Source organism: Carettochelys insculpta, chromosome 2 (genome assembly GCF_033958435.1).
Source record: "Carettochelys insculpta isolate YL-2023 chromosome 2, ASM3395843v1, whole genome shotgun sequence".
Lineage (NCBI taxonomy): Eukaryota > Metazoa > Chordata > Testudines > Carettochelyidae > Carettochelys > Carettochelys insculpta.
Window position 1 is genome coordinate 127,329,435 of NC_134138.1, and position 12,624 is coordinate 127,342,058.

The window sequence follows — 12,624 nt, forward strand, 5'->3', positions numbered from 1 at the left end:
TTTTTGGTATGAAGAAAGTCAGGTAAAAAAGTTAGTTTTGCATTTTGGGCTGAAACCAACATAATCTACAGCCCTGGTGTCCAACCAGCAGCTCTAGTGAACGAACTACGTTATTCTAAAAATATATTTATTGTTCAAGCCAACTAGCCACGCTCAATTGGTCGAATAGCCATACGTGGCTAGTGGCCAGCATTTTGGACACCCTGGCTCTACAGTCACACTTACCTCCACCTGCAGAAGGTTCCACAGACTTGGGCAGCTTCATAGAAAGGTCTGTCCTTTTCCCACCTTTCCACATGAGCCCTGGAGCTTGACAGTTTCAGAGATCCTGTAGAATGTGGCTGCCAAGAGAGCAAGTGGTCCCAGACGGATCCAGGATCTTAGGTAACTTGGGCCATAGAGAGTTTCCAAGAGAACAAATGAGACATTGAATATGGCATAAAGATGGTTAACATAGTGGGTGGATATATTCTTGGTAACTGGTGCTGTTAAAGAGCTGGGAAGGTGCAGACTATACCATGGTCGACTTGCTCACTCCCAAGTATAATGAGATGAAATAATGCAGCCTAGAGGTCATGACGGCATGGATCATTGTAGCCAAGTCACCTTCCAGGAAAGAGGGGCAAAGTTTCTAGACAGTCACAGATGGAAGAAAGCATTTTTAGAAGCTATATGATATGGAATGAGGTTCTTAGCATTATTTCTTCTTGTTGGAAGGGTCTCTGAGTTTGTGCCATCCCTCATAAAATGTTACTGCAGTATTTACAATAAGGCAGTGGTGAGCAAACTTTTTATGTCGGGCACCACCTTTTAGTCCTGCAATTAGCTGGGGCCCCCCCACCCTGTAGGAAGACTACAGGAAGGGATGTGATGGGGTGGCGGGGTGCTTAGGAAGGGAGTGGGAAGCTTGGGAAAAGGAGTGCTGGAAGGATCCAGGGGGTGCTCTGAAGGGGGAGGGGTGCTCAGGGGGAGGACCCTAGGACAGTACCTCACGAAGGCAGGAACTCGCAGTAGCCCCTGCCACTTGACTCAGGATGTCTGCGCTTTGTGATTGGCCCAGTGGCAGGTGGTGGAGTCCATATGGGAGAAAGCATTTGGCTGGCAAGGCAGCAATGGGGGGCGGGGAGCCGATCACGCTGCACCCCCTCCTTACAAAACGTCATGTCCCCTCTTGTGGGCACCCACCCACTTCACGCACCCTTGCAATAAAGGTCCAAAACATTGCAGTTTTTACAAGATACTTTTATTAATAAACAGAATTAAAGACAGTTTCATCATACACATTTTAAAGGAAGAAACCAGATCAACAGTGAAGCAGAAAACTGCTAATTATGGGAAGTGGAACCTCTGTAAAAGCATTTTCAAGAAGTCCTGTCTTCTCACCCTTTTTCCACCAAGAGGTTAGATGCTTCTATGACTCTCTTTACTCACCACTCTGATGCTGCTAAATCCAGGTAGTCTGCAATCTGGACCATACCAAGAACCAAATGTTAAAGGTTAAGGAGCGGGCTGATTCAAGACCATATGGGTACCCTTGTTAAGCCATTTAAATTCATATTTCTGCCTGTGAGACCCAAGGTTCATTGTCCAATATTCTCTATACCACCTTCATTAAATATTTATGCCACACATATTGATGGACCAATCCCATGGGAAAACCAGTCTTGTGTTAAGCAGGTGTGTGTGGAGGGGGGCAGAGTAAAGGGGTTTAGAGGTAAACATTTCCCTACCGAATGGTAATAAAAATCCTGCAATGTGCTGCATTTACATGTGCCCCAGCCAGGGTCATAATAAGAAACATGGCATCTTTCCCCAGGAGGCTCTGGTATTACCCGTGCTCTCACTCAGCTGGAAGCAGCTTGCAGCATGATTAATAAACATCACACCGCCCTTCCGTCGTGCATGATTTGGGTCCCCAGGAGGCAGCTTTGCCTGAACAGGCTGGGCCATGAATTAATCACGGCTCTGGAGCAGTTTTTAAAAATGTTCTTCCACAGTAGCAGTCCATAATGAGATTGTTAAGAGGGGTGGGGATTAAAAACAAGAGGGCATAATATGAAATATTACACTATTAAGGAGACTAGCTCTTTAAAAAGTAGATTTTTGTTTAAAGATAACCAAGTAGGTTCTTCTGTTGCAGAAATGGCTCCTACTCGTTTGCCATGGAAAAGGAAATCTAGCATAACGTCTTTATAATCAAGTTATTTAGGTAGTGCAACAGTTATTTAAATTAGAATTTGTTTATATAGTTAAGCCTGTTGAATAATATAATTACAATGAGCTCTCCATTCACGTCCCATCTGTGCTATCTGCTGGCTTCTGGCTGAGTACATGTTTACTGCACAGTAGTCGAGTCTTGATTGGGTATAAAACAATGCTGGCTGGTTCTTAATGCATTGCTTTTACTGCCCCTTTCCTTGAAGAAGGCAACATTCCTTGCAGAGCCAACAAATTGGTAAGTTACCTGCAAGATCATGTTAGTTACTAAAGGCAAGAACAAGGGCTTGCAGTAATGTCTTTGCATCTGAGTGCTTCACCAAGTATTTATCAGACCGTTTGAAAATTTCCACAGGCCCCCAGCATCATTCCATTGCCAAAATTACTATAACCTGTCTTGAAAGAAATGAGTATCCAATAAAGTGACAGACCTACAAGGGGGTCCACCAAAGTTCTGCTTTCTTCCTCAAAGGTCAAGTGCATCAGTGGATAATTTCCGTTATGAAGTACAGCCCTATGGGGTTTCCATGACCAGCATCTGATGAAGTGAGTCTGTGCTCACGAAAGCTCATGCTCAAAACTTTTCTGTTAGTCTATAAGATGCCACAGGACCCTTCGTTGCTGTTACAGATTGAGACTAACACGGCTACCCCTCCGATACTTGAGCCCTATGGGAGTTTAAGTACCTGCATATTCTGCTTTTCAGGGCCTTGTGATAACGAGTACTTCACTCTTCCACCTCCCAACCAATATCAGTCTTTGAAGGGCCACTGATACGGGGAACAAGGGGGAGCAGTTGCAATTTCAAATGGGCCTGGTGCTCCTGGCTGCCGCTACGGCGGGAGCAGTGATGGCTGGAGACCCAGACCCCTTTGAATTGCTGACAGAGTGATGGAGCACCACTCTGGGGGAGCAGTAGCAGCACCACAGTTCTGGCACTGCTGAGGGCTGACTGTCCCTGACCCCGTTCCTTCCGCCCGAGGCCCTGCCCCTTCTGAGGGCACAGAGCAGGCTCCCTTCACCTTGCCTTAGGGCCGACGGTGTCTGTGAGCCCTGCTGAGTCTTTGGTTGATGACACAGGCAATGGAAATTTTTGCCATAGAACACTGATTTGAAGCAGACTCTCTGTATGTGAAACATGTGCCGCTAGCAGCATTAAGATGGCTCTCTCTGGCTTGGTCTGAGTGCAGCTTGGCCCATAACTGCAGCCATATCCAAAGAAGCAGCATTCTAGAAAAGTTCTTAGGTGCACCTAGAACCACACTCCACACCAAGTCCTTTCTTTATAACAGGCCAATCCAAAATCCAAGACCAAGCAACTGGATCAGGATCCAAACTTTGCAGGTACATTTCATGAAAGTTTTTCTTCAAGCAGAATGTGCCCTTTTTATAAAATGGGGGAGAAAAAGAAAGAGTGAATAGTTTTTTTTTGTTTAGAGCTAAAATGTGTTTTGCTTCACTCCTATGTACGTGGATGGAAAATTGTGTCAACACAGAAATAATGCCAAGCATTTACACTTTAATGGAAGCCAGGGACCAATTAACAAGATAGAAAACCACCAGGCAGAGTATTTATTAATGTAACAGGAGGGAAATCTAACATTATTGCTTTCCCCCCTTTCTTAGAATAAAGAACAAATGCTTTGTCAACAATTTCTTCACAGTAATCTTTATGATTTGAAAGTTCTATCACTGCTCATTTATCAAAAGGCTTCCAAACTCTACTTTCAACCACAAAATTCCTTTCTTTCTTTACAAAACACCACCACCAACAGTAAATGGAACTGCCAAAGTAGGGATCTTAGAATCTGCCTTCCACTCCCAGTTCTTTTACTGCCAGTTCCTCTATGGCTTGATGAAGGTGATGCACCTCAGCCTGAGTCAGAGTCCTCTCCAAATGACGGTAAGTGATACGATAGCAATGGCTGACCTTCTTTGTCCTAGAAAACAAAACACAATAAAAAGAGACTAATACACATAAATAAGCACACACAACACTGCATATTTCCATATCACAGGTTTTTGCCTCGCCATCTTTGTTGTTATTGCTTAAATTATCAATGTAAATGCTAAAATACACAATGCAGACAGTCAGGACTCACTGCCATTTAAATCTACACAGAGGATTTAAGTAAAATCCATTTCATAATCTCACTTATTTGATGAATCATCACTTCTCTTTTCACCTATCACCATTCCACCATGTTGAAAAATGCTCTGGAGAAACTAAGTGTAAGGGGCTCCTGCTCTAGGCTTTATGAAAATTGGTTTGTGGGTATGAACTTGCATAACTCAAAGATCCTTTATGCAAAACAGGTAATGTAGCAGATGAATTTTACAGTTAAAATCTGTGGAATCTGTTTATCCTGTTTTTGTCATATCCTGTGCCATTCTTATAAATGAAATTAGATGTACCAAATGTGGATCTGTTCATAATTTTATATGTGCTAATGAGGGCCATTACTCATGCTCCGGTGCTTAATGACTCAGTACTCAAACCAATGACTTGTGAATGGTCATGTTTGTCCTATAAGTGCAAACTGTGGTCCTAAAAAGACAAGTGATCATGTAGCTTGGTATTGGAATCCCTCTTGAACCACGGGGATGGGGAGAATGGAACAAATGGTTCCCGCCCTTGAGAAAAGTCTTTTTAAGAAATGGGAAGCCATCGGTCTTTTGTCTTCAGCTGGCTTTTGAAAGTGCCAGGCCTACCTTAAGATGATACCAAGAACTTTGAAGAAGCTGTAGACCTAAGTCACGGCAACGATCAACTCTGATTTGAACATTTTACCTGAGATAAGAACTGCTGTTTAGGATAAGTATTTGCATGTAATAAGTACATCAGTGAATTAGAACTAGGTAAGCATTTTTGTTCATTTTAATTTAGTAACTTACTTTGATCTGACAGTTTTCACTTGCAACCACATAAATCCTACTTTCTATACTTAATAAAAATACTTTTGTTTATTACCAAGCCCATAGCAAATAACTGTTACCAGCAGGGATGAGACGGGAGAGCAACCACTGTGTATATCTCTTTCATTGATAAAAATAGAGGGCACCCTTTTAAGCTTTCTCTGTGCAAAACTTTTACACAGTGGTAAAACAAAATTATTAGGGGTTGTGCTCTCTTTTGGAGGTTGGTTTCCTGGGTGCTGAGCCCTTAGAACAAAGTTCTAGAACAGAACTGTTTCAGTGTCTGTGTTGCTCTGCATGGGACTTGTAATCCCAACTCTGCACCCTGTCTGAAGGGAGACCAGAGGAGCTGGCCCAGCAGGACAAGGTGGTGGAGAGCCCCAGAGAGCAAGAAAGTGGACATCAGTGGCATGATCTGCACTCTAGGGGATAAACCCAAGGGGACTTATTTAATTTCACCCCATCACACTAAAGAAGTATTATTTATGCCTTCTCATAACACTAAGGCTGTGGCCACACTTGGCCAAAACTTCGAAATAGCCATGCAAGTGGCCATTTTGAAGATTACTAATGAGGCACTGAATTGAATATTCAGCGCCTCATTAGCATTAGGACGCTTCTGGCTGCAGCACTTTGAAAGTGCGTGGCTCAGCATGGCTACACAGGGGTCCTTTTCAAAAGGACCTGCACCTTTCAAAATCCCCTTATTCCTCTCAGCGGAGGGGAACAAGGGGATTTCGAAAGGAGCGGTGTCCTTTCAGAAAGGACCCCCATGTAGCCGTGCCAAGCCACATGCTTTCAAAAGCGGCACTTTCAAAGTGCCATGGCCGGAAGTGTCCCAATGCTAATGAGGCGCAGAATATTCAATTCAGCGCCTCATTAGTAATCTTCGAAATGGCCATTTGCATGGCCATTTCGCAGTTTTGGCCAAGTGTGGCCACAGCCTAGAAGTATGAGTCACCAAATAAAATTAATAGGCAGCAGGTTTAAAACAAACAAAAGAAAACATTTCTTCCTGCAACTCACAGGCTCCCTGTGGAACTCCTTGTCAGAGGATGCTGTGAAGGCCTACACTATAACAGGATTCAAAAAAAAAAAAAAAAAACCAAACAAACCACACCTAAGTAATTTAATGGAGGATAGGTCCATCAAGGGCTATTAGCCAGGACTGACAGAGATGGTGTCCCTAGTTTCTATTTGCCAACAGCTGGGAATGGGTGACAGGGGCCAGATCACTTGAGAATACTAGCCAAGGCAAATATCCTTTCTTCCAACAATGGCCAATGACGACAGTGGCTGTGCAGAGCAGTTCAGACAGGGTGATTTGTTAGCTAGAACCGAAGCTGGGAATTGATGTGGAAGCATTAGGAGAGACGCTGAATTGCAGAGGAATCATATTTAGTTTGATTAATTTTAAAAACATTAATATCAAATGACTGAAACAAAAAAGTAACCATTAAGAAGCGACTAGTATCACATCATAATTTTGCTTGTGTGTTACACCCCTTTCCCCTTCTTCTTAGCTGGGAATATACACTACCTAGGATTTTAAAAAAGAATTTTAAAAAAATACTTGTTCAACAGGAGATGCACAATAAGCTTCAGAAAGCTGAGCCTCCTGCCAAATCAAGTCCATACGGAATGCAAGGCTACAATTCCAAGTTAGAGTCAGTAGATCTATATTTCAAGCAGCTGAAAATTTAAGCCACAGAACAGGGATAGCAGCTTCACTAGGTAAACAGATACTGAGGATTAACACTGAGTTCAGCGGACATTATTTACCTAAACTGTACCTTTGGACAATCCCATATGGTTTACAATCACACAGCCTCTTTCTCCCTTCATTAGGCTTTAACTGATCTTAGGCCGCGTCTACACGTGCACGCTACTTCGAAGTAGCGGCGCCAACTTCAAAATAGCGCCTGTCATGGCTACACGTGTTGGGCGCTATTTCGAAGTTGAAATCGATGTTAGTTGGCGAGACGTCGAAGTCGCTAACCCCATGAGGGGATAGGAATAGCGCCCTCCTTCGAAGTTGAACGTCGAAGTAGGGCACGTGTAGACGATCTGCATCCCGCAACATCGAAATAGCGGGGTCCACCATGGCGGCCATCAGCTGAGGGGTTGAGAGACGCTTTCTCTCCAGCCCCTGCGGGGCTCTATGGTCATCGTGTGCAGCAGCCCTTAGCCCAGGGCTTCTGGCTGCTGCTGCTGCTGCAGCTGGGGATCCATGCTGCATGCACAGGGTCTGCAACCAGTTGTCGGCTCTGTGGATCTTGTGTTGTTTAGTGCAACTGTGTCTGGGAGGTGCCCTTTAAGGGAGCGGCTTGCTGTTGAGTCCGCCCTGTGACCCTGTCTGCAGCTGTTCCTGGCACCCTTATTTCGATGTGTGCTACTTTGGCGTGTAGACGTTCCCTCGCAGCACCTATTTCGATGTGGTGCTGCCCAACATCGAAGTTGAACGTCGACGTTGCCAGCCCTGGAGGACGTGTAGACGTTATTCATCGAAATAGACTATTTCGATGTCGCTACATCGAAATAAGCTATTTCGATGTAGCTTGTACGTGTAGACGTAGCCTTAGTGTCACAGTCCACTCTGCACCAGCCTGCAGCTTTCAAGTAACAAAGCACAATAAAAACACTGAAGCACTATTCAAAGGGGAAAAAGTAGCAGGAAGACAGTGATGCATTCTGATGCCACAAAAGAAAACATGGATAAAGTCAATGAACCACAATGAAGTGAAAATACCTAACATTCTTTCATTCTGTTTTTTGGGGGGAACAGCTTTGCCCTCATGGACAATGGCTTTTCAGGACTTGGAGTCCCCCAATTTTACGCAAGGTTAGTCCCCCAAGGTTAGTTTCATGGTATGCAAGACACAAGCAAACAGAGTAAGGGACCTGATTCGTCCCTTACTCACTCCAGAATAATCCTATTTAAGTCAGTGTAAAACAAGTGTGAGATCAGAATCAGACCAAAGGATTATGAAAACCTAGAAGAAAAAAAGCATTTTAGGGAATCAGAACCAGCATTCATTCCTCCAATGTGGAGTCTCTGCCACAGTGGTCCAGTGAAGGATGTTTTACATGCAGACCACAAACACCAAAATCTCTGCAAGAACAGCAGCTGCATTGCCTCTCCCAGCTGCTAGAGCAAAGTACAACAGAGGGGAACCCAAAAGAGACAGGACAAAACATGAATTCCTGGGACTAGACAAATCACTGCTTTATCAACATGCAGCACGGTAATGAGAAAGACCTTTCAGAAATCTGAGAAGGAAGGGAAATAAAAGTGTAACAGTGAGCAGGGGGAAAGTGTTTAACAACTACATTCCACTTTCTTTGCATAGCTAACCCATCTTTAAAAAATCAACTGGCATGGAGAACTACATTAAGATAGCTGCTCTGCATACCTGGGCTCAGGCACGGACTTGGTGGGTATTCCAGGGCTGGAGCACCCCCAGGGGAAAAAAAACAGTTGGTGCTCAGCACCCACCAGCCACCGCTGTTTGGTGGGGTCATACTGTTCAGCTGTTTCTCTGCTGGGAAAGGAGGCTTGTGGGAGGGTGGGTAGCAAGGAGTGCACAGAGGCACAGCAGGGAGGTGGCAGAGCAGGGGCGGGAAGAAGCAGAATGGGAGAGGGGCTTCTGGGAAGGAGGCTGGAAAAAGAGGAATGAGGGCAGACCTTGCGAGAAGGAGCAGAGCGGAGGCAAGAAGAGGAGAATGAAGGGGAGGAGTTGAGGCAGGCCTTGCAATGAAGGGGAGGAGTGGAGCCAGGGCTTCAGGCTGAGGAGTGGGTGGAGCATCCGCAGGGAAAAATTAAAGTCAGCATCTATGTCCATAGGACAGAGATAACAAAGACATGGACATTTATCTAGACTGCCACATTTATTCTGGGGAACAGAAAAGCAGGAAGATAGTCTCCCACTGTGAAAGAATGAGCAAACGAGTACTGTTAGTTACCAGTGCTACCTACTCACGATATCCTCTATGTTAAGTCCCATCCTACACCATGTAATTGTGGTGCTGAACTCCCACCGCCACAACAGAAATAGGATATTTGTTCCCCACAAAGGTCTCATGACCAAATCAATGGGAAATGTGGGCATGCGTGCAAGCTCAGTGCCTCTCATGGCTAGATCTTCCGCCTCACCAAGGGCTCAGCTTGTGAAGTATCACACACACCTTACCCAAAATTTCTTTCTTCACCCACGCAGCTCACTTTTTTGGGGCTGGGGTGTAAACAAAACCAAACCAATGATACATTTGAAACGTTACAGATGACAGATAAATGCTCCTTCATCTCAGATTCATGCTTTCTAACCACATACGTCACACCCATAGTCCACATAACTAGCATATGTCATATTTTAACATCTATGGTTGAGGAATAGAGCTATTTGCTGGGAAAAAAGATATCTTGGGAAAGGGCAAAAGTCTTTTGTAATATACCATCTAGTCAACAACAAATAATTCAATTACCGCAGTAATATGTATGGGGAATATTCAAAGCAGTAATTCACTGAATAAAAAGCCTTATCCAAAGTTGCCTTTTCATCCCTCCTTTCAAATGTAGATATTGCAATTCATATTGGCTACGTCTACAATTGCCCAAATCTTCAAAATGGCCATGCAAATGGCCATTTTGAAGATTACTAATTAGGTGCCGAAATACATACTCAGCGCCTCACTAGCATGCTGCTGTCCACGGCACTTCGAAATGGCCGTGGCTCACAGCCACGTGGCTTGTCCAGATGGGGCTCCTTTTCGAAAGGACCCCGCCAACTTCGAAATCCCCTTATTTCTATCAGCAGATAGGAATATGGGGATTTGGAAGTGCCCAGGGTCCTTTCGAAAAGGAGCCCCATCAGGATGAGCTGCACAGCAGCGAGCTGCAGCAATTTCGAAGTGCCACAGCCAACACTATGCTAATGAGGTGCTGAATATGTATTTCAGTGCCTCATTAGTAATCTTCGAAATGGCCATTTGCATGGCCATTTCGAAGATTTGGGCTAGTGTAGACATGGCCATTGTGTCTTATAGGCCCTTCTTTTCGAAAGGGGCATGATAATTAGCGAATTTGGAAGATGCTAATGAGGCACTGCAATGAATATGTAGCACCTCATTAGCATAATGGCAGCCGTGGCAATTTGAAAATGCCGCTTTCAAATTGTGCACCACCCTTGTAGATGGGGGCCTTTTGAAAGGACCCCCCTGTTTTCAAAAGCCCCTTATTCCTACTTGGTTTTAGGAATAAGGGGGGTTTGAAGACTGGGGGGGGGGCCTTTCAAAAGGCACTGCATAGTTATGGCAGCACCTCATTAGCACCTTCCAACCTTGCTCATTACCATGCCCCTTTTGAAAAGAAGGGGCTATTGTAGACATAGCCATAGGGTATTTTGAAAATGGCCCCTTTTTGGTTATTGAAATTAAACTGGTGAAAGACAATAGACTAAGAAAGGTGAAAAATTAAAGTTCTCTCTTAAATCCATGGAATGTACAACATGGGAAATGGCCTTGGAAGTTCCCGTTGCTTTGCTCTTACAACATGGCTCAGTGCTCATCCAGTGGAAAGGTGGTCCCCTTTCTAATGATGTTCATTTCATGGCAGTTCGGTTGAGGCTGCTGAATAAAGTTGACCATTATGGTTGTAATTATTTTTAGTGAGGCAGATACCTATCTACAAGGACAGAGGTTCTCAAACTGTGGCTCAGAATGTATTCTGGGTGTGTGCATAAAGCTTTAGGGGAGAAAATTACTATGTGCATTTTACCCATAGGTACGAATAACTAGCATAGCTGATTCCCCAAGAGAAACCAGGTCCTCAGATAGTGCTGTACATTTTGAAGGCTTCCTGTTCAGCTTGCATAACATTATACAGTCATTGCCATCTGTACTTTACTTTGTTTACTAGGAAATGGTGTGGTGTTTTAACTGTGAGCATTGACCACAATCACAATTCTGATTTTTCTCTTATTATAATGGATCATTGCCTTACTGTTTTTAATGTTTAGTAAGAGCTGCATTTTGATTTTTTATTGGTCTATATACTTGTGTGGCAAGAGGGCACGCATAATCGAATAAGTTTGAGAATCACTGTACTAAGAGCTAGATTGAGATTATTAACACTTTATTTCACAGCTTTAAATCAGATAATGACTTTCTGCTCACTACTAACCAGGGTGAGATTTGAAATGGTGATTCAGAGATGAGTGGTCTGTACTTAATTACCAAGCTCTGAGCCGCCTAGATTTTCTCTCAGCTCACTTTTATTTTAAATCAAGACCTTAATGTAGAGCCATGTTTAAAATATTGTGTCATACATCAACAGGCAAATTATTAAGAGGCAGAAAGAATGTATGTTACAGGTTCCAGTAGCAAAACACATTTATGCCTAATATTGTGTCTAATAAAGCTAATGTAAATTAACCAAAAATCTGAACGTTTTAGTTCCTCAGTTACTAATAAACAAAACTTCCATGCAGCCATAAAGATGGGTCTGAATCTCTGCCTAGTAAGTGAACACACTGAAGCTGAGTAAGTGTGGATTTATACTTTCCAGGTCTAAACAGCTGTGGCATTTAAGGAGTTAGATGCTGAAAGTAGAGAGGTTCTTGCATTATAATAAGAAGTCACTTTAGTAGAACACCATCTGTATGCCCTCAAGGAGAAAGACACTCAGCTGCCACAGTGATTCACTGAAAGTCTGGTGGAGCAATACAACCAGCTGGTGTCCATAACCATCAATCCTTTGACCTCAAAACATCTTCTTTCTCCATCTCCACAGATCATCATGGTTTACTGAAATGCTGTCATATGAAACAGGAAGGCAGACAGCGATATTACTATGGTGAAAAAAAGACCTTTCCATAATGGACAAACAAAAGTCAAAGGAATTCTTGTAAACATATACCAAGCTATGCAAGAAGCTAAAAGAACATTTGGTCTCCTTCATGTAATAATGACTTGTACTGTGCAGAACACTAACCTATTAACCTTGTGCCTCAACCAACCCTCAGATCCAAGCACCTGTCTACAAGGAGTTCATATATTCTTTGATGAAAAAATAACTGAATTTCTGTAATCCCCAGGATGGTCTGGCATGAATGAAGTATATCTGATACAAAGAAACAGTAACCACCATGCACTATGGAAGCTCATAGAAATGTAGGGCTATGGCAGGATTAGATATACCTAGCTCCTCCCTGACAGGTATCTGCCTCCCTCATAACAAAGGAAAATATGAAAATTCTGAGGAATGATCAAGCCACTAATTATGGCACAGACCTTGCCCATCATGGATGGCAAAAGCCAGTGAAGAACATTTACACTTCCTTCTGAAACAACCAACCCCCCCACTGAAGGTAATCCATCAATCACCCAGACCAGCTACAAACCACATCAGCTACCAGTCCATCTCCAATCTCCATTTTCTAGGCAAATTCACTGATTAAGTAGGGTTGATCAAACTCATCTGACTCATGCCAATAC

General features: G+C 43.5%; 1 protein-coding gene across 1 annotated transcript in view; it reads right to left on the reverse strand.

Moving 5' to 3' along the window:
• Positions 1–1,232: 1,232 nt before the first annotated feature.
• Positions 1,233–12,624, reverse strand: part of FARS2 (phenylalanyl-tRNA synthetase 2, mitochondrial) — a 424,448-nt gene continuing 413,056 nt past the window's right edge. The window contains exon 8 of the mRNA XM_074987722.1: positions 1,233–4,157. Coding sequence (XP_074843823.1) covers positions 4,019–4,157 — 139 coding nt within the window. The 3' untranslated portion in view covers positions 1,233–4,018. The remainder of the gene's footprint in view (positions 4,158–12,624) is intronic.